The 22017-nt window shown below is 49.1% G+C and overlaps 1 protein-coding gene across 2 annotated transcripts in view; it reads left to right on the top strand.

Moving 5' to 3' along the window:
* Positions 1 to 22017, top strand: part of CSTPP1 (centriolar satellite-associated tubulin polyglutamylase complex regulator 1) — a 134333-nt gene that overhangs the window by 78776 nt on the left and 33540 nt on the right. For both annotated transcript variants that reach the window (XR_014465465.1, XM_083164453.1), the window contains exons 4-6: positions 9236 to 9320; positions 12686 to 12771; positions 15836 to 16031. Coding sequence is in view for 1 of the 2 variants with exons in the window: in XM_083164453.1 (XP_083020579.1) it covers positions 9236 to 9320; positions 12686 to 12771; positions 15836 to 16031 (367 nt within the window). In the remaining variant the exon portion in view is untranslated. The remainder of the gene's footprint in view (positions 1 to 9235; positions 9321 to 12685; positions 12772 to 15835; positions 16032 to 22017) is intronic.

Below are 22017 nucleotides of genomic sequence, written 5' to 3'. Positions count from 1 at the left end.
CCTGTGGTGGTTAGGACAGCTGGCTCCAGTTTAGCTCTGTCATTTTATGCTTCCTTCTGGGAAGATCAGAACTCCATGGGCAGTCTGTGTGCTGGCTTCTCTGGATGGGAATTAAAGGTTTGGGCTGTCAGGATGACTGTCCCTCTTGGCCTGAAATGTGTTTATTTTCCTTCTATTCCTGCACACTGGAACAGCAAATTGGCACAGCAGCGAGCGTTGAGTTTATTTTCATGAGACACAACCTAGTCATAGAGTGACTGAGGACTTCTCTGATCTAGAAGCATTATAAATAGTTCTGAACCCACATGGGGACTTCACTGCCCAAGAGTTAGCGAGCATGAAAGAAGTGGTTGTTTAGAAGACTGTAACCCTATCTTTCCTGGCGGATCCTTGTGCATCTGCCCTGTCCTCAGAACATCGTCCACCTGCCTTACAGGTCAAAGGTCTTATCTGCCGACGGGAGGTCTAGCGTGACCACAGCACAAGCAGCCGCTAATGAATGGCAAATCTTTCGGAACCCTCTGTCCCTGCAGGAAGAATTACACTGATAGGATCGTATATTGCAATGCGATGGGCGGTAAGATCATGCCCAGAACGCATTATGGAGGTCATTCTGGTTGGATCATCAATTTTTAATGCGAGCGCACCCCTCCCCCCCCCCCAGCACACCCCCTTCACGCCCCCCCGATGTGAGCCCCATGGAGACAAAGGCACCCACACAGAAGCAAATATGCGCATGCTTTCACCATCGGTCCCGTTGCGAATTCGCAGGGGACTGAATGAACCAGAATGACCTCCTATATGCTCGATCCTTAGTAAATGGGCACCTAAAAAGATGAAAAGAGGTGATGTTGCCCATATCCATTTCTCTATTACATCCTAGAAAATCATAGACAGAATCTAATTGGTTGCTATGGGCAACAACTCCTCCTTTCATATTTAGAAGCTTTTGTTGATTTACCTCCAAGACTTGATGGGAACCAAAAATGTGCTGCCACTGTGCAAGTACAGCAGCTTCATTCCGCTCAATACACTGCTTGTAGGCTGTGAGGAAGGTTGGTTTCTGGGCAACTGGAAACCCCCCTTGCGTTTTCCCATGCATTTCTGGCTAAAGAAATATTTTTTTGAAGCCTTAATAGTGATAACCGTAGATGGGAGAAACCATTTTCCTGGTACACATGGGGGTATATTTGGCAACTGTGGCAATTGCTGTTCCTAACTGTACCGGTTGAATGCAAATTTGAAAATAAAAATAGATTTATAAACCTAAAAGACTGAGCGGCGAATACCAGAAGCAGCGGCAGGCCACAAAGTAATGAGTATCTGCAGTCGTGGTAAGTAACGGCACAGCAAGAGGCCAAACAAGTTATACTGCATGCATATTGGTACACAAGAATGTACTGTCAGAAAGGTTCCATAATCTCTACCAGGGCGCACAGGCTCTGAGAATAATGATCTAATAGCCTGCTACCTATTCATCACGTAAGGAGAAACATAAAAAGGCAAAAGTACATCTATGGGGGCAATCCAATTGTGTTCATTAGCAATGGTCACCTGATGAAGCGGTTGCATGACCTCTAGCATCTATCCATCTGTCCAGTAAGACCTCTATCATCTGTCTTCTCCAAGGCGGCGGACATTTTTGGAAGGACATTTTCAGCAGATTCCATATGGATGGCCAAACCCTTTGGAATCTGCCAAGACCATGCCCCCCACATTGCCTGCTCCCCCAAGCCACTGCTTGGGCTGCAGTTCCATTGTTACGCCACTACACAGATGGCAGTCAACACTATTATGTTCTGGCTCCAACAGAAAAACAAAACTCTAAATCACTGCTTGGGCTATCCTTTCTCCAAATTTGAGCACATCATTGAAAGCGATTTAGCTCTATTAAGACATTTCTGGCTTGGTTGTTGTTAAATAAAGTCCTCTGGCGGTTCTTGACTTTTTCATTGTGTTGTATCCCTCCAACCCACCATTTGTTACACTAGCTCCCCATGACATAGACAGAAGGCTGATACTTCTTTACCCTCCCTCACGCTCCCCACTAGCTAATATCAGTGCACAAGAACTTGCTTCCTTCTTCAAGGACAAACTTGATCAAATCCAGGATGACTTGCTTACTTCCCGACCCCACAAGTGAGCATGAAGTATCTACACTCTTCTTATCCTCCTATTCCACTCCCTCTACTCCTGATCCTATACCCTTACAATTCAGTAAAGCTCTGTCTCCTGTGCTTATCCCAAGCTTAACTAAAATCTGTAACCTCTCTCTCTCTACTGGTATCTTTCCTTCTCTGTTCAAGCATGTACTCAGGGCCGGCGCCACCACTAGGCAGCTCTAGGCATTTGCCTAGGGCGCCGGCACCTGGAGGGCGGCAGTTCGACCCTCACCCCCAGCATGGAGGGTTAGCGAACTGTCTAAAAAACTTTCGGTGCCGGCGTCCCTGCAGTGCTGGAGCGGGCAGGGGTGTCCGTGCCGCGGGGGTACCTGCGGCGCTGTCATTGTGTATAAAGCTGGCGGCGGCCGGCGGGGTCCCTGCAGTGAATAGAAAATAACTAGCGAGTTATTTTCTATTCACTCCACTGCAGGGACGCCGGCGCCGCAAGTTTTTTACACAGGTACCACCACCACGGCCCCCGGCACCGGGGTGCCCCCACCCCGACTCGCCTGGGGCGCTCCTTGCACCGGCCCTGCATGTACTTATTACTTCCATTCTAAAAAAAAACACAATTCTGATCCAAACTGTCTCTCTAACTACCGTCCTATCTCTCAGCTCCCATGCACCTCCAAGCTACCGGAGAGACTTGCCTACACTCGCCTCACATCCTTTCTTAACTCCTACAACTTATTGGACCCACTTCAGTCAGGCTTTGACTCTCAACACTCCACAGAGACAACACAGTAAAGTAGTCAATGATCTGGCCACTACTAAATCTAAAGGCCATTTCTCACTTCTTATTCTTCTAGATCTCTCAGCTGCCTTTGACACTGTCGACCACTCTCTTCTCATACAAACATTACAATTCCTAGGTCTTCAGAACACAGCCCTCTCTTGGTTCTCATCCTACCTATCTGATCACTCTTTCAGTGTTCGCTTCTCTGACTCTACCTCCTCCTCACTACCTCTGTCAGTTGGAGTACCACAAGGTTCAGTCTAAGGTCCTCTGCTAATCTCAATCTATACCTCCTCCCTTGGCAAATTAATTAACTGTTTTGGATTTCAGTATCATATGTATTCTGATAATACTCAAATCTATCTATCCTCCCCTGAATTGTCACTATCAGTATTGCTCCGTGTCTCTGAATGCCTTTCTGCCATTTCATCTTGGATGTCATCTCGCCATCTCAAAATTTCCAAAACAGAATTAATTATATTCCCACCAGCCAAGAGTAGTTACCAACCTGATATCTCTATCACTGTTGAGAACACAACAATCAATCCTACTCCACAAGCCGCTGCCTAGGGGTCATCCTCAACTCTGAACTGTCCTTCATTCCTCACATTCAATTTCTCTATAAATCTTGTTACATGCATCTAAAAAACATATCCAAAATTTTCCGTACCTTACACAAGACACTGCAAAACTCTAATCCATGCACTCATTATATCACGCATTGACTACTGCAATAGTCTCCTTACCGATCTTCCTAAGAAAAGACTCTCACCGCTACAATCCATTTTGAATGCAGCTGTGATGCTGATCTTCCTAGCTAGATATTCATCGTCTGCTGATCCGCTTTGTCAGTCCCTCCATTGGTTGCCTGTATATTAACGTATTCAATATAAAATACTTCTACTTACATACAAAGCCATCACTCTGACTACAGCGACTTATATCTTATTGCTTGTCTCAAAATATATCCCCACCCGACCTCTCCGCTCTGCACAAGATCTGCTTCTCTCATCCACACTCATTACTTGCTCCCACTTACACTTGCAGAATTTTTGTCGGGCAGCACCCACCTTATGGAATGCCCTTCCACGCACACTAAGACTCTCCTCTAGCCTCCAAACTTTCATGCGGTCCCTGAAAACGCACTTCTTCAGGCAAGCTTATCATATTTCAGAACCACCACACAACCACCAGTAGCATTCATATCTAATTGCATCCCATCAGGACTGTCTTGTAATCTGGTGGGACGGCCATGCTATGGAATTCTATCCTTATGTATCCCTGGTATTATCCCTATAGATTGTAAGCTTGTGAGCAGGGCCCTCCTACCTCCATGTCGGTTTGTATCTACCCAGTTTGTTTTATTACTGTTGTTTCCAATTGTAAAGCGCAACGGAATATGCTGCACTATATAAGAAACTGTAAATAAATACTTATAGAGACTTGTCCCATCCCTACTCCTGTCCACAGAGTAACCACAGACTCTAGTAGGTCCTACTCATGTTTCCTAGTTCTCCACCTGTGGCCCACCTCTGCTGGGCAGCAGATGTGCAAACCCACCAACCAACAGAGTACAATCAGAGGTATATATTGTATTTACGGCGCATTGCAGAGGGCATTGTAGTCCTACAGATTGTTTTCTGTCGGTTATAGTCCTTTAACTTCTGCCAAGAGTTCTGTAGGACACTCCCAAGAGCCTTGTGGCAGAGAGGGGAGATTTGGGGAGGGAAACCACTGTGCAAATTATACTGTGCTGCAGATATTTATATGCTAGGAAAACACAAGCAGAGCCCCCCCCCCCCCCCCCCCCCCTGCTTACCTTCACATGAGACATCCTGACCACCCAGGTCCCCTCACCAAACTACAGCAGAGACTATTGGATTTGGCCAGTGGGTGTCTCGGAGGGTATATGCTGTATGCTTGTAAAGTAGTTCAATATATCAGTTAAAAAATTTCATATTTTGCCTCAAACATATTTAAAAAATGTAATTATGAGACACCAGGAGCCGCTGTGAGATAAATCTTTGCATTTTGCTAATATTAAATAATGTTTGCGCTACAAGTACGGTGTTCCGTCACCTAGTAATTCTGGTGCGAGGTGATATTTAGCTAATTCCATGGAATGGTTAGCATTACTGCCTCAAAGCACTGAGGTCATGGGTTCTGTCCGCACCATGTGTTATATATACGGGGCAGTACGGATGGTGTAATGGTTAGCATTACTGCCTCACAGCACTGAGGTCATGGGTTCTATCCCCACCATGTGTTATATATACGGGGCAGTACGGATGGTGTAATGGTTATAGCATTACTGCCTCGCAGCGCTGAGGTCATGGGTTCTATTCTCACCATGTGTTATATATACGGGGCAGTACGGATGGTGTAATGGTTAGCATTACTGCCTCACAGCACTGAGGTCATGGGTTCTATCCCCACCATGTGTTATATATACGGGGCAGTACGGATGGTGTAATGGTTACATTACTGCCTCAAAGCACTGAGGTCATGGGTTCTGTCCGCACCATGTGTTATATATACGGGGCAGTACGGATGGTGTAATGGTTAGCATTACTGCCTCACAGCACTGAGGTCATGGGTTCTATCCCCACCATGTGTTATATATACGGGGCAGTACGGATGGTGTAATGGTTATAGCATTACTGCCTCACAGCGCTGAGGTCATGGGTTCTATTCTCACCATGTGTTATATATACGGGGCAGTACGGATGGTGTAATGGTTATAGCATTACTGCCTCACAGCGCTGAGGTCATGGGTTCTATCCCCACCATGTGTTATATATACGGGGCAGTACGGATGGTGTAATGGTTAGCATTACTGCCTCACAGCACTGAGGTCATGGGTTCTATCCCCACCATGTGTTATATATACGGGGCAGTACGGATGGTGTAATGGTTACATTACTGCCTCACAGCGCTGAGGTCATGGGTTCTATCCCCACCATGTGTTATATATACGGGGCAGTACGGACGGTGTAATGGTTATAGCATTACTGCCTCACAGCACTGAGGTCATGGGTTCTATCCCCACCATGTGTTATATATACGGGGCAGTACGGATGGTGTAATGGTTATAGCATTACTGCCTCACAGCGCTGAGGTCATGGGTTCTATTCTCACCATGTGTTATATATACGGGGCAGTACGGATGGTGTAATGGTTATAGCATTACTGCCTCACAGCGCTGAGGTCATGGGTTCTATCCCCACCATGTGTTATATATACGGGGCAGTACGGACGGTGTAATGGTTAGCATTACTGCCTCACAGCACTGAGGTCATGGGTTCTGTCCGCACCATGTGTTATATATACGGGGCAGTACGGACGGTGTAATGGTTACATTACTGCCTCACATCGCTGAGGTCATGGGTTCTATTCCCACCATGTGTTATATATACGGGGCAGTACGGATGGTGTAATGGTTATAGCATTACTGCCTCACAGCGCTGAGGTCATGGGTTCTATTCCCACCATGTGTTATATATACGGGGCAGTACGGATGGTGTAATGGTTATAGCATTACTGCCTCACAGCACTGAGGTCATGGGTTCTATCCCCACCATGTGTTATTTATACGGGGCAGTACGGATGGTGTAATGGTTATAGCATTACTGCCTCACAGCACTGAGGTCATGGGTTCTATCCCCACCATGTGTTATATATACAGGGCAGTACGGATGGTGTTATGGTTAGCATTACTTCATCACAGCACTGAGGTCATGGGTTCTATCCCCACCATGTGTTATATATACAGGGCAGTACAGATGGTGTAATGGTTATAGCATTACTGCCTCACAGCGCTGAGGTCATAGGTTCTATTCCCACCATGTGTTATATATACGGGGCAGTACGGATGATGTAATGGTTAGTATTACTGCCGCACAACACTGAGGTCATGGGTTCTATCCCCACCATGTGTTATATATACAGGGCAGTACGGATGGTGTTATGGTTAGCATTACTTCATCACAGCACTGAGGTCATGGGTTCTATCCCCACCATGTGTTATATATACGGGGCAGTACAGATGGTGTAATGGTTATAGCATTACTGCCTCACAGCACTGAGGTCATAGGTTCTATTCCCACCATGTGTTATATATACAGGGCAGTACGGATGGTGTAATGGTTAGTATTACTGCCTCACAGCACTGAGGTCATGGGTTCTATTCCCACCATGTGTTATATATACGGGGCAGTACGGATGATGTAATGGTTAGTATTACTGCCGCACAGCACTGAGGTCATGGGTTCTATCCCCACCATGTGTTATATATACAGGGCAGTACGGATGGTGTTATGGTTAGCATTACTTCATCACAGCACTGAGGTCATGGGTTCTATCCCCACCATGTGTTATATATACGGGGCAGTACAGATGGTGTAATGGTTATAGCATTACTGCCTCACAGCACTGAGGTCATAGGTTCTATTCCCACCATGTGTTATATATACAGGGCAGTACGGATGGTGTAATGGTTAGTATTACTGCCTCACATCGCTGAGGTCATGGATTCAATACCCACCATGGTCCTAGAGTTTGTATATTCTCACTGTGCTTGCGTGGGTTTCCTCCGGGTACTCCGGTTTCCTCCCACAATCCAAAAATATAATGGTAGACTAATTGGCTCAGAACACATTAACCCTAGAATGTCTGTGTGCGTGTACATGTGGTAGGGAATATAGATTGTAAGCTCCACTGGGGCAGGGACTGATGTGAGTGTTCAAATATTCTCTGTACAGCGCTGCGGAATATGTGTGCGCTATATAAATAATACTTTAATAACATCGCCAGCACATCATTGATGAAGCTGATGGTAGGAGCCCCTACAAGTGCGTTGCCTTGGGCCTCTGCAAATCCAGCTTTAACCATTCTACAATTTGGGGTTCCTACTGCGCAACAGGGATCTGAATTCTGTCCTTTACTGTAGATCAAGGTTCGCCAACCCGTCACTCGCAAGCGACGGGTAGCTCGCCGGGTGTTTTCCAGTAGCTCGGCGTGTTTCAGTGATCTCCTGCCACGTAGAGGTTCCTTGCTTGGCGGCAGGAGGTCAGAAAGTGATTTAATGCCGCGTTTGTGGTCCTGACTTGGCGGCAGTGACCTCCTGCCGCGTAGCGGTTCCATCCTCGCTTGGCGGCAGGAGGTCTCAGAGTGACTTCATGCCGCGTGACCACCTGACGTCCCCACCGTATGGAAGCCTCTGCTCAAGTCATGCGCCACAGCCTCTGCTCAACTCCTGCGTTAGGTAAAAATTTTTTTAAAACTGTGTGTGCTTTGCATATGTACATACATTAGGTGACTCCAGGCTGCATTCCGTTTTCACTGCTTGAGGTATAATGGGCATCACGGTGCGGCATATGTATAATGGTGCATCACGGTGTGTGGCATATGTATAATGGGCATCACGGTGTGGCATATGTATAATGGTGCATCACGGTGCGGCATATGTATAATGGTGCATCACGGTGTGTGGCATATGTATAATGGGCATCACGGTGCGGCATATGTATAATGGAGCATCACGGTGCGGCATATGTATAATGGTGCATCACGGTGTGGGGCATTTGTATAATGGAGCATCACGGTGTGTGGCATATGTATAATGGAGCATCACGGTGTGTGGCATATGTATAATGGAGCATTACGGTGTGTGGCATATGTATAATGGAGCATCACGGTGTGGCATATGTATAATGGTGCATCACGGTGTGGGGCGTTTGTATAATGGAGCTTCACGGTGCGGGGCATATTTATAATGGGTATCACGGACTGCACTATTGGGGTCATGTGTATCTGGCACTGCACTATTGAGGGCATATGTGTTTCACATCCCCATTTTCAATGGCCGCACCCCATGTGGCTACAGCTCTTAGAGAGCTGACCATGCCCCCATAGCGGAAAAAATGGGGTATGTAGCCTCGCAGGAGTTCCACGGTAGTAGCTGAACCCTCTAATTTTTGTCTCTTCTCCTCTGCCTACAGTGTTGGGAGGTATGTTTGTGACATATTGGACATTGCAGTGTGTGGCATATTGTGTCTGGGGCATTGCAGTGTGTGGCATAATGTGTCAGGGGCATTACGGTTTGTGGCATTATGTGTAAAGGGCATTTTTTTTTGATATTATGCAGATTTTTTTTTAAATGTTACTTTAGTAGCTCCTTGGGCGGTTTATTTTGTCGCGAGTAGCTCCCGACCCAAAAAAGGTTGGAGACCACTGCTGTAGATCATCTTCTAATTCAATCCAAAACAACATTTCTAATGTGAAGTACAGTCCGCCTTCAGCCATAGACGTACAGTAACACTACCTACGCTACTTGCAGATCTCTTGACCATGAAGGAATATCAGAGCCTGCTGCAGATGCTTTGCCCGGACTTCCCCGTGGACATGACACAGAAAGCAGCAAGGTATGAGATATACTGTAACCTGCCCCCCCCCCCCCCCCTCAGGTTTCTCTGCAGAGCTCTGACTGAATAGACTGATGTGGCTGTAATCTAAGATCTGACATTAGCAGACTCAGACACAACAACTGCTGCACGCTCCTCATTACACGGTCAAGTGACATTTTATATAGTTCAAGAACAAGTTACTAGCGTGACATTTTCTCGACGCTCTGCCAAAAGAACACGTATCACTAAAAAGATAATATTGTTATACACTCAGGGGGAGTATAGACCGGGACGTTCGGTCAGCGCCCTCAGCTGGTGGGGCACACACATCGCAGGCACACCCACAAAAGTATAGGGGATTGTTTTACGTTGTGCTCTCACACGACCCCTTCCTAGTTACTTCCACTTTTAGATTTCACATTTGGAGGAGCGTGCGGGGAAGGAAGGGGGGGGGGGGTATAATATAATTTTTTACACTTTGTAAAGAACTTCAAAGAGAACTGGGGAGAGAGCTTTGGTAGAAGACATGAAAGTGGCGCCGGGAGACGTGATGCGTGTGAGGGAATGCAATGCTTTGGCAGTCATGTTTGTGAGCGTGCTACAAGGAACCCAAAAGCTGTGCCCTTTAACGATCTCTCATCTCCAGGGCATTCCAGTACGGGAAAACCCTACAGTTAGCGATGTCGTAGCCAGAATCATCTCTACCATCAGTAATACATCATTCCCCTCTGGTACCTGCCCCTGTGTAAGGGATCACTAAACCTCAGCATTGTCAGATATGAGCCTGGAGGGCAGAATTCATTGTTCAGTGCAGCAGAAATGACACAGGGCCTGGATGTGATCACTGCTTCTAAGGAAATACCTGCGATTGGAAAACTGCATATATACTAGAGACTCGCGGCGACACACTGACAATAGCGCACTGTAAAATATTCCGGACATAGAGTATCTCATATATTTGGCTACATCTGTCACTCAAAGTGTGTCTGGAGCTATAACGCTGGGTGGAGCCTCTGACTCACATGACAGAGAACCAGCCCAGTGAGCCCACAGACAGTGCCAGAGCAGCCAGACACCCTCTGCCTCTCCATGTTACACAGCAAAGACACTGCTACTCACCAGACACACCAGGTGAGCGCCCCACACCTCCATACCTCCCAACATGACCCTCTCCAGGAGGGACAGAATGCTCTGTTTGTGAACTTCCATCTTAATTTATGATTGTCATCACCTGTCATTTTAAACAGGGTAATTGATAAGAAAGGTGTTTAAGCACAGGTGATGGTAATCCATAAATTAAGAAGAAAGTCCAGAAACAGAGCAATGTGTCCCTCCTGGAGAGGGTCATGTTGGGTATGCACCCCCCTCCCCCCCCCCCCCCCCATTCACAGCATCCCCACGATTAAATGGCACATGCAAAACACTGACATGGCTATGGTTGACAATGAAAAAGGTTGACAAGATTTATTTTTCACTTTTTCAATGTTTTCATATTCATTCTCATGTGTCGACATGGACACCAATGAAGTGCCACACTTATGTCAACATTTACATGTGTTGACCTTTCTGTGTTGATTTTTTCTTGTGGCGATTCGCGGCACCCCCCGCGACCCCCCTCCCGCGATTTGCAGCACACCCCCCGCAATTCGCGGCACCCCCGGTGACTCCCGCGATTCGCGGCCCCACCCCGTGACACCCCCCCGTGACTCCTACAATTCGCGGCACCCCACGACCCCCCCTCCCACGATTCGCGCCAACCCCCGGGCCCCCCCTCCCGCCTGGCAGCCCCCGCACCCCCTTTCCTTTCCGCACTATTTACCGGTTTTTACGGGGCCGCGGCAAGGGGCGGGACTAAAATTACACAAATCGCATCATTATAGCCCCTCCCCCTACTCGCAGACCCGCGAATCGCGGCGGTTGCCCGGAGTAGGGGAGGTGCTTTCAGTCATCAGCCCCGTCCCCGCCCCCTGACCTGAAGTTCCGGCTGTCCGGAAAGTCGGCAAGTATGGAATAAGGGCCAGTGTCTGGAGCATAGTGATTTAATGGGCTTTATTCTGAGAAATGTATCCTAGGCCTCGCTGTGAGCGGGCCTCTGTGTGTGGACAGACAGACTGAGTAAAACAATATTAATAGTAGTTATATCATCTGGAATGTTCAGACAGGAAATTACCGGTATAAGAGAAGCCGCGTTCTAGTCTACGGAGCGCCTCCGACGATGGGAGTACAGGGCAATTATCATAGAACCTCCAGTATAAATATAGGGGGAGCATACATAATATTTGACTTGAAGAGAAATATCAAACCTAATAAAATGTTCCTTTCACATGATGCAACGACGCACATAATAAAGTGTGATAATCGCTTACATAACTTGGAGCGCGTCCACTGGCAATTTGTCGGTATCTTTAGCTGCGTGTATTAATGAGCCTATTGTCTTCAGCACAAGCACGGTAACAATAACGGCATTATAGGCTGTCAGTGCGCCCAGCTTCACATGAGATCGGTCCCAAGTCCTCTGTACAAGCTGGAACACTGCTGCTTGCCGGGGACTGTGAGCTCACAAGTACGTGTTGCACAATCATTAACGGGAAATACTGTGGGCCAGATGTACCGAGCTTCCAAAGGTGATAAACAGCCAGCCAATCCGCTTCTACTCAGGTCGACAATGGCTAGTTCGACGTGTCAAAAAGTCGACATGAGTTTTTCATTTTTTTTTGAGCCGACATGTGCTGACAGACGGTATTTCATGCCCTACCTTCCACTAGGGCGTGGAGGGAGAATAGAATAGTGTGCCGAGCGTAGCCAATGGAAGTGGTAAACTTTGACGGTGTCCATGTCGACCATGTTGACATTCGAGACAAAAAAACACGAGACAATAACTTATATCTATCCTTTCCGACAGGACCCCCAGACACTCAATATACACATAATAAAACACAAAAAAGGCATAAAAAACACTAAAAACACTCAAAATATGTAATGTAAAAAAAAATGGGGGGGGGGGGGGGGGGCGGCGGCAGGGGTGGTGGAGTAGGGTGTGTGTGTGTGTGTGTGTGTGTGTGTGTGAAAAAATAAGAGCATGGGGACCCCATCTTGTGACAAGTGGGCATGTAGACTTTTGCAAGCATGTAATATGCTCCATTGAGACCACATAATTAATACCCAATACAGTTTTGACCCAATCAGAACCCTGATACACTGCGGGACAAATGCACCGTGCAGCTTGTTAGCACCTCCGTGGCAGTCGCGGTTGAGAAACGTTGACCACTGGGGCAAATATCCGCATTCCATATGATCCATCTCCTTTATCTGCACCAGCTTGGAATAGTAATCGCAGCCTATACCGCAATGTCTGCTCTCAGTCTCTGTCTCCTCTTTGGCAGGATTGTTCTGATGGACGATGCCATGGACTGTCTCATGTCGTTCTCCGATTTCCTGTACGCCTTCCAGATCCAGTTTTATTACTCTGGTGAGTGTCCGGCCGCTTACACAGGACCAGTCAGTATCAGGGTGATATCTAGGCTGCGGTATATGTCATCTGTGTCTGCAGGATGTCTGCTCTCATTACAGTATTGGGGAGGGGAAGCGTCTGATTGCCTATAGTAATTATACTGGTTGTATAGCCTACATGTGATGGACATGTAACGTCACCCCATGCCATTCTACAGGTTAGTGTTACACGTGATGGACATGTAACGTCACCCCATGCCATTCTACAGGTTAGTGTTACACGTGATGGACATGTAACGTCACCCCATGCCATACTACAGGTTAGTGTTACACGTGATGGACATGTAACGACACCCCATGCCATACTACAGGTTAGTGTTACACGTGATGGACATGTAACGTCACCCCATGCCATTCTACAGGTTAGTGTTACACGTGGTGGACATGTAACGTCACCCCATGCCATACTACAGGTTAGTGTTACACGTGATGGACATATAACGTCACCCCATGCCATTCTACAGGTTAGTGTTACACGTGATGGACATGTGACGTCACCCCATGCCATTCTACAGGTTAGTGTTACACGTGATGGACATGTACAGTCACCACATGCCATTCTACAGGTTAGTGTTACACGTGATGGACATGTACAGTCACCACATGCCATTCTACAGGTTAGTGTTACACGTGATGGACATGTAAAGTCACCCCATGCCATTCTGCAGGTTAGTGTTACACGTGATGGACATGTACAGTCACCACATGCCATTCTACAGGTTAGTGTTACACGTGATGGACATATGAATACACGCCATGTCATTGTACAGATTGGGGTACACGTGATGGGCATATGAAGTCACCCCATGTCATTGTACAGATTGGGGTGCACGGGATGGGCATATGAAGTCACCCCATGTCATTGTACAGATTGGGGTACACGGGATGGGCATATGAAGTCACCCCATGTCATTATACAGATTGGGGTACACGTGATGGGCATATGAAGTCACCCCATGTCATTGTACAGATTGGGGTACATGTGATGGGCATATGAAGTCACCCCATGTCATTGTACAGATTGGGGTACACGTGATGGGCATATGAAGTCACCCCATGTCGTTGTACAGATTGGGGTACACTTGATGGGCATATGAAGTCACCCCATGTCGTTGTACAGATTGGGGTACACGTGATGGGCACATGAAGTCACCCCATGTCATTGTACATATTGGGGTACACGTGATGGGCATATGAAGTCACCCCATGTCATTGTACAGATTGGGGTACACGTGATGGGCATATGAAGTCACCCCATGTCATTGTACAGATTGGGGTACACGTGATGGGCATATGAAGTCACCCCATGTCATTGTACAGATTGGGGTACACGTGATAGGCATATGAAGTCACCGGATGTCATTGTACAGATTGGGGTACACGGGATGGGCATATGAAGTCACCCCATGTCATTGTACAGATTGGGGTACACGGGATGGGCATATGAAGTTGCCCCATGTCATTGTACAGATTGGGGTACACGGGATGGGCGTATGAAGTCCCCCTATGTCATTGTACAGATTGGGGTACACGGGATGGGCATATGAAATCACCACATGTCATTGTACAGATTGGGGTACACGGGATGGGCATATGAAGTTGCCCCATGTCATTGTACAGATTGGGGTACACGTGATGGGCATATGAAGTCGCCCCATGTCATTGTACAGATTGGGGTACAGATGATGGGCATATGAAGTCACCCCATGTCATTGTACAGATTGGGGTACACGTGATGGGTGTATGAAGTTGCCCCATGTCATTGTACAGATTGGGGTACACGTGATGGGCATATGAAGTCACCCCATGTCATTGTACAGATTGGGGTACACGTGATGGGCGTATGAAGTCCCCCCATGTCATTGTACAGATTGGGGTACACGTGATGGGCATATGAAGTCACCCCATGTCATTGTACAGATTGGGGTACACGTGATGGGCATATGAAGTTGCCCCATGTCATTGTACAGATTGGGGTACACGTGATGGGCGTATGAAGTCCCCCCATGTCATTGTACAGATTGGGGTACACATGATGGGCATATGAAGTCACCCCATGTCCTTGTACAGATTGGGGTACACGTGATGGGCATATGAAGTCACCCTATGTCATTGTACAGATTGGGGTACAGATGATGGGCATATGAAGTCACCCCATGTCCTTGTACAGATTGGGGTACACGTGATGGGCATATGAAGTCACCCCATGTCATTGTACAGATTGGGGTACAGGTGATGGGCATATGAAGTCGCCCCATGTCATTGTACAGATTGGGGTACACGTGATGGGCGTATGAAGTCCCCCCATGTCCTTGTACAGATTGGGGTACACGTGATGGGCGTATGAAGTCACCCTATGTCATTGTACAGATTGGGGTACACGGGATGGGCATATGAAGTTGCCCCATGTCATTGTACAGATTGGGGTACACGTGATGGGCATATGAAGTCACCCCATGTCATTGTACAGATTGGGGTACAGATGATGGGCATATGAAGTCACCCCATGTCATTGTACAGATTGGGGTACACGTGATGGGCATATGAAGTTGCCCCATGTCATTGTACAGATTGGGGTACACGTGATGGGCGTATGAAGTCCCCCCATGTCATTGTACAGATTGGGGTACACATGATGGGCATATGAAGTCACCCCATGTCCTTGTACAGATTGGGGTACACGTGATGGGCATATGAAGTCACCCTATGTCATTGTACAGATTGGGGTACAGGTGATGGGTGTATGAAGTTGCCCCATGTCATTGTACAGATTGGGGTACATGGGATGGGCATATGAAGTCCCCCCATGTCATTGTACAGATTGGGGTACAGGTGATGGGCATATGAAGTCACCCTATGTCATTGTACAGATTGGGGTACAGGTGATGGGTGTATGAAGTTGCCCCATGTCATTGTACAGATTGGGGTACATGGGATGGGCGTATGAAGTCACCCCATGTCATTGTACAGATTGGGGTACACGGGATGGGCGTATGAAGTCACCCCATGTCTTCTATTTGCAGAGTTTTTGGACAGTGCCGCAGCTGTATACCAGGACCTTCTCACCGGAAAGAGCCTAAACACCGTCATAGTGCCAACGTCGCGGTCGGCAACATCCCGCCAGCGCCAACCTTCCAGTGAGAATGCATCTCAGGACGGGGTAGAGGCGCCACAGCTTTACCAGTGCTTGGAGAACCTGTGCGAGCGAGACAGACACAGGTGCGCTGAGCTCACTGCAAGTGGATGATGATCTGGGGTGTTCATTTGTGTTCTACCTTCTGGGATGTCCATAAATATGGCGGGATGCCGTCTCTCGCTCTACAAGCATGAAGTCGACATGAGCATTCGTTCGACATGGAAAAGGCTGACGTGGGTTTTTCATGTTTTTTTTTTTAAAGGTGGTTTTTCATACTTTACTATTCAAGTGGGCATAAAGTGAGAATATGATAGTGTGTCCAAAGCATGGCAACATACACACACTCTCCCGTACTACACTTTGCATGTGTGCGGTCGCCCAATTGCTGCGGTTACACCCACTCCGCTGCGGATGAGATCTGTATGACTCGGACTCTCCCACAGTTGCATAAACGTGTCGTGAGAAATTAAAATACAAGCGCATGACATGGTTCCAAAATACTTCTGCAAACATTGTACAAATGTAGTTCTCTTTAGAGAATGAGAATGGGAAGATAGGGCCTTATTCTAGTTCACTCTTTCTTACAAATTCCTTCTTAGATGGACAAAACCATGTGCACTGCAGGTGGGGCAGATGTTACTTGTGCAGATATAATTAAATTTGGGTGGGGTTTTACTTCAAAGTGAGATCTATATTCCAGTGTAAAAATAAAGCAGCCAGTATTTACCCTGCACAGAAACAAAATAACTCACCCAAATCTAATTCTCTCTGCACATGTTACATCTGCCCCACCTGCAGTGCACATGATTTTGTCCATCTAAGAAGGATTTTGTCAGAAAGAGTGAACTAGAATAAGGCCCATAGTGAGAGTAAATGGTTTTGGTTTTATATGCACCATCTTCCACCCAGAGAACACATTCTGCAACCAGCGTCACCTCCTGACAAGTGTAAGCTGCAAGGGCTTATGGGTAAGAGATGTCAAACAAACATGCCATGATGTGCCATTCACAGATATCTGTGGGACACACTGGCCGATGTTCCATCGATATAGCGGCCATTTGATTAAAAGGACAATATATCAATGGAACATTGGCCAGTGTGCACAAACGATATAGCTGTGAACAGTGTATTTCCCATGTGTAATGCGTTGGTTGTCCATCGCAGCTGATGCCCAGATATATCGGTGCATCGTGTTGTGTACAAGTGATTCGCCAACTGCCCGTATACTTGTTAAGGAGCTGGCTGTGATTGACAGCTCCAACTTGGCGCCCACCCAGGTGTGACATCAGGCAGGACAGATCGAGCAGTGTATGTGGAGAACACACTGCCCGATCCAATGACAGATAAATTTGCCAGTGTGTGCCCAGCTTTAAGTTGGGTACACACTACTTGAACAGTGGTTCTCAACCTCGGTCCTCAAGGACCCCAAAAGTGCACGTTTTCCAGGTCACCGGCAGTTGCACAGGTGCACTCATTATTCACTGACACATCTCAAAAGATCACAGGTAGAGCTAATTATTTCATCTGTGAATCTGTGGCCATTATGTCTGTGAAAATGACCATCACAAAATGACTGCCCCCATACAGCAGACAGTTTTTTTGGGATGCTAGAGGGGGCAGCCATTTTGTGATGGTCATTTTTCATTAGAACTGCAGGAGGAGACAGAGCCAGGAGAAGATCTGCGCTGGGGGACCCTGAATGCGGCATGCGGAGGGGAAAGGGGGGGTGTTTAACTTCACTTGGGAAGGTGGGAGGGCTAGGGGGAGGGGGGGGGTGGCGCTCCCGATATCGGTGGGGGGGGGGGGCACAAATATTCTAGTTACGCCACTGCAGCCGGACACTCATGCATGCACGCACACACACACACACAAACACACACACACTTACTGTGTATGTATAATATGGCCTTTATTGATGCCGCTGTGATTGATACACTGCTTCTCTCATTTAGATAGCTCCCTCTTTTGTCAGGGACTACACTAGACTCTGTTCTGCTGTACATTCTCCTGTCAGCATTGCACATTCTTCTTATGGGTGTGTTACGCTTAGCTGGGTAAATACCTGGGTCACATAATGCTGGCCTCCCTTAGGTGCTCTTTGTAAACCCTGCACCTGGGAGGGGTGGGGTGAGACCAGGGAGCGGAGAACAGGCCGATTTCTAGGGCACAGAATATTATTGTTGAGAGATCTCAGGGTTTTCTGCAAACTTCAAACCACTTGTAGCCACTTACCGGATCAGTGTTGTAGAACGGAGCCCGGGGGAGAGTTTTGCTCGTGTGCAGCCAGGACAATGAGTGTTCTTGTTATGCAATGTTTACGGCAGGTATGAAGTGTGGTAATAATCGGAAGGAAAAGAGATGATGTGTTTGAGCCATAAGTGCTTATTTTATTACAGTCATGAAAAACCTGAAGAACAAGAAGGGGATCAGCTGAGTCTGTGAGGCTGCCTGTTCTTCTACGGGCAGGTCCAACATGTTGTGCCATTACAGTGTCGCATTAGTCTGTCTTTCTGTAGAACACAGGGGACTCGTCACCCAGAATATGCGGTGGCCGGTCCTCTTCTCCTGGTGTCAGAGAGCAGCACCTGTCACCCAGAATATGCGGTTGCCGGTCCTCTTCTTCTCCTGGTGTCAGAGACCAGCACCTGTCACCCAGAATATGCGGTGGCCGGTCCTCTTCTTCTCCTGGTGTCAGAGACCAGCACCTGTCACCCAGAATATGCGGTGGCCGGTCCTCTTCTCCTGGTGTCAGAGAGCAGCACCTGTCACCCAGAATATGCGGTGGCCGGTCCTCTTCTCCTGGTGTCAGAGAGCAGCACCTGTCACCTAGAATATGCGGTGGCCGGTCCTCTTCTCCTGGTGTCAGAGAGCAGCACCTGTCACCTAGAATATGCGTTGGCCGGTCCTCTTCTCCTGGTGTCAGAGAGCAGCACCTGTCACCTAGAATATGCGGTGGCCGGTCCTCTTCTTCTCCTGGTGTCAGAGAGCAGCACCTGTCACCTAGAATATGCGGTGGCCGGTCCTCTTCTTCTCCTGGTGTCAGAGAGCAGCACCTGTCACCCAGAATATGCGGTGGCCGGTCCTCTTCTCCTGGTGCCAGAGAGCAGCACCTGTCACCCAGAATATGCGGTGGCCGGTCCTCTTCTCCTGGTGTCAGAGAGCAGCACCTGTCACCCAGAATATGCGGTGGCCGGTCCTCTTCTCCTGGTGCCAGAGAGCAGCACCTGTCACCCAGAATATGCGGTGGCCGGTCCTCTTCTCCTGGTGTCAGAGAGCAGCACCTGTCACCCAGAATATGCGGTGACCGGTCCTCTTCTTCTCCTGGTGTCAGAGAGCAGCACTTGTCACCTAGAATATGCGGTGGCCGGTCCTCTTCTTCTCCTGGTGTCAGAGAGCAGGACCTGTCACCCAGAATATGCGGTGGCCGGTCCTCTTCTCCTGGTGCCAGAGAGCAGCACCTGTCACCCAGCGTATGCGGTGGCCGGTCCTCTTCTCCTGGTGTCAGAGAGCAGCACCTGTCACCCAGAATATGCGGTGACCGGTCCTCTTCTTCTCCTGGTGTCAGAGAACAGCACCTGTCACCTAGAATATGCGTTGGCCGGTCCTCTTCTCCTGGTGTCAGAGAGCAGCACCTGTCACCTAGAATATGCGGTGGCCGGTCCTCTTCTTCTCCTGGTGTCAGAGAGCAGGACCTGTCACCTAGAATATGCGGTGGCCGGTCCTCTTCTTCTCCTGGTGTCAGAGAGCAGCACCTGTCACCTAGAATATGCGTTGGCCGGTCCTCTTCTCCTGGTGTCAGAGAGCAGCACCTGTCACCTAGAATATGCGGTGGCCAGTCCTCTTCTTCTCCTGGTGTCAGAGAGCAGGACCTGTCACCCAGAATATGCGGTGGCCGGTCCTCTTCTCCTGGTGTCCGATAGCAGCACCTGTCACCCAGAATATGCGGTGGCCGGTCCTCTTCTCCTGGTGCCAGAGAGCAGCACCTGTCACCCAGCGTATGCGGTGGCCGTCCTCTTCTCCTGGTGTCAGAGAGCAGCACCTGTCACCCAGAATATGCGGTGGCCGGTCCTCTTCTCCTGGTGTCAGAGAGCAGCACCTGTCACCCAGAATATGCGGTGGCCGGTCCTCTTCTCCTTGTGTCAGAGAGCAGCACCTGTCACCTAGAATATGCGTTGGCCGGTCCTCTTCTCCTGGTGTCAGAGAGCAGCACCTGTCACCTAGAATATGCGGTGGCCGGTCCTCTTCTTCTCCTGGTGTCAGAGAGCAGCACCTGTCACCTAGAATATGCGGTGGCCGGTCCTCTTCTTCTCCTGGTGTCAGAGAGCAGGACCTGTCACCCAGAATATGCGGTGGCCGGTCCTCTTCTCCTGGTGCCAGAGAGCAGCACCTGTCACCTAGAATATGCGGTGACCGGTCCTCTTCTTCTCCTGGTGTCAGAGAGCAGCACTTGTCACCTAGAATATGCGGTGGCCGGTCCTCTTCTTCTCCTGGTGTCAGAGAGCAGCACCTGTCACCTAGAATATGCGTTGGCCGGTCCTCTTCTCCTGGTGTCAGAGAGCAGCACCTGTCACCAAGAATATGCGGTGGCCGGTCCTCTTCTTCTCCTGGTGTCAGAGAGCAGGACCTGTCACCCAGAATATGCGGTGGCCGGTCCTCTTCTCCTGGTGCCAGAGAGCAGCACCTGTCACCCAGCGTATGCGGTGGCCAGTCCTCTTCTCCTGGTGTCAGAGAGCAGCACCTGTCACCCAGAATATGCGGTGACCGGTCCTCTTCTTCTCCTGGTGTCAGAGAGCAGCACCTGTCACCTAGAATATGCGGTGGCCGGTCCTCTTCTTCTCCTGGTGTCAGAGAGCAGCACCTGTCACCTAGAATATGCGTTGGCCGGTCCTCTTCTCCTGGTGTCAGAGAGCAGCACCTGTCACCTAGAATATGCGGTGGCCGGTCCTCTTCTTCTCCTGGTGTCAGAGAGCAGGACCTGTCACCTAAAATATGCGGTGGCCGGTCCTCTTCTTCTCCTGGTGTCAGAGAGCAGGACCTGTCACCTAGAATATGCGGTGGCCGGTCCTCTTCTTCTCCTGGTGTCAGAGAGCAGCACCTGTCACCTAGAATATGCGTTGGCCGGTCCTCTTCTCCTGGTGTCAGAGAGCAGCACCTGTCACCTAGAATATGCGTTGGCCGGTCCTCTTCTCCTGGTGTCAGAGAGCAGCACCTGTCACCTAGAATATGCGGTGGCCGGTCCTCTTCTTCTCCTGGTGTCAGAGAGCAGGACCTGTCACCCAGAATATGCGGTGGCCGGTCCTCTTCTCCTGGTGTCCGAGAGCAGCACCTGTCACCCAGAATATGCGGTGGCCGGTCCTCTTCTCCTGGTGCCAGAGAGCAGCACCTGTCACCCAGCGTATGCGGTGGCCGGTCCTCTTCTCCTGGTGTCAGAGAGCAGCACCTGTCACCCAGAATATGGGGTGGCCGGTCCTCTTCTCCTGGTGTCAGAGAGCAGCACCTGTCACCCAGAATATGCGGTGGCCGGTCCTCTTCTCCTGGTGTCAGAGAGCAGCACCTGTCACCCAGAATATGCGGTGGCCGGTCCTCTTCTTCTCCTGGTGTCAGAGAGCAGGACCTGTCACCCAGAATATGCGGTGGCCGGTCCTCTTCTCCTGGTGCCAGAGAGCAGCACCTGTCACCCAGCGTATGCGGTGGCCGGTCCTCTTCTCCTGGTGTCAGAGAGCAGCACCTGTCACCCAGAATATGCAATGGCCGGTCCTCTTCTCCTGGTGTCAGAGAGCAGCACCTGTCACCCAGAATATGCCGTGGCCGGTCCTCTTCTCCTGGTGTCAGAGAGCAGCACCTGTCACCCAGAATATGCGGTGGCCGGTCCTCTTCTCCTGGTGTCAGAGAGCAGCACCTGACACCCAGAATATGCGGTGGCCGGTCCTCTTCTCCTGGTGTCAGAGAGCAGCACCTGTCACCCAGAATATGCCGTGGCCGGTCCTCTTCTCCTGGTGTCCGAGAGCAGCACCTGTCACCCAGAATATGCGGTGGCCGGTCCTCTTCTCCTGGTGCCAGAGAGCAGCA

The sequence above is a fragment of the Crinia signifera genome, chromosome 11 (assembly GCF_055691185.1).
Source record: "Crinia signifera chromosome 11, ASM5569118v1, whole genome shotgun sequence".
NCBI classification, from domain to species: domain Eukaryota; kingdom Metazoa; phylum Chordata; class Amphibia; order Anura; family Myobatrachidae; genus Crinia; species Crinia signifera.
This window is presented reverse-complemented; position numbering and strand designations above follow the sequence as displayed.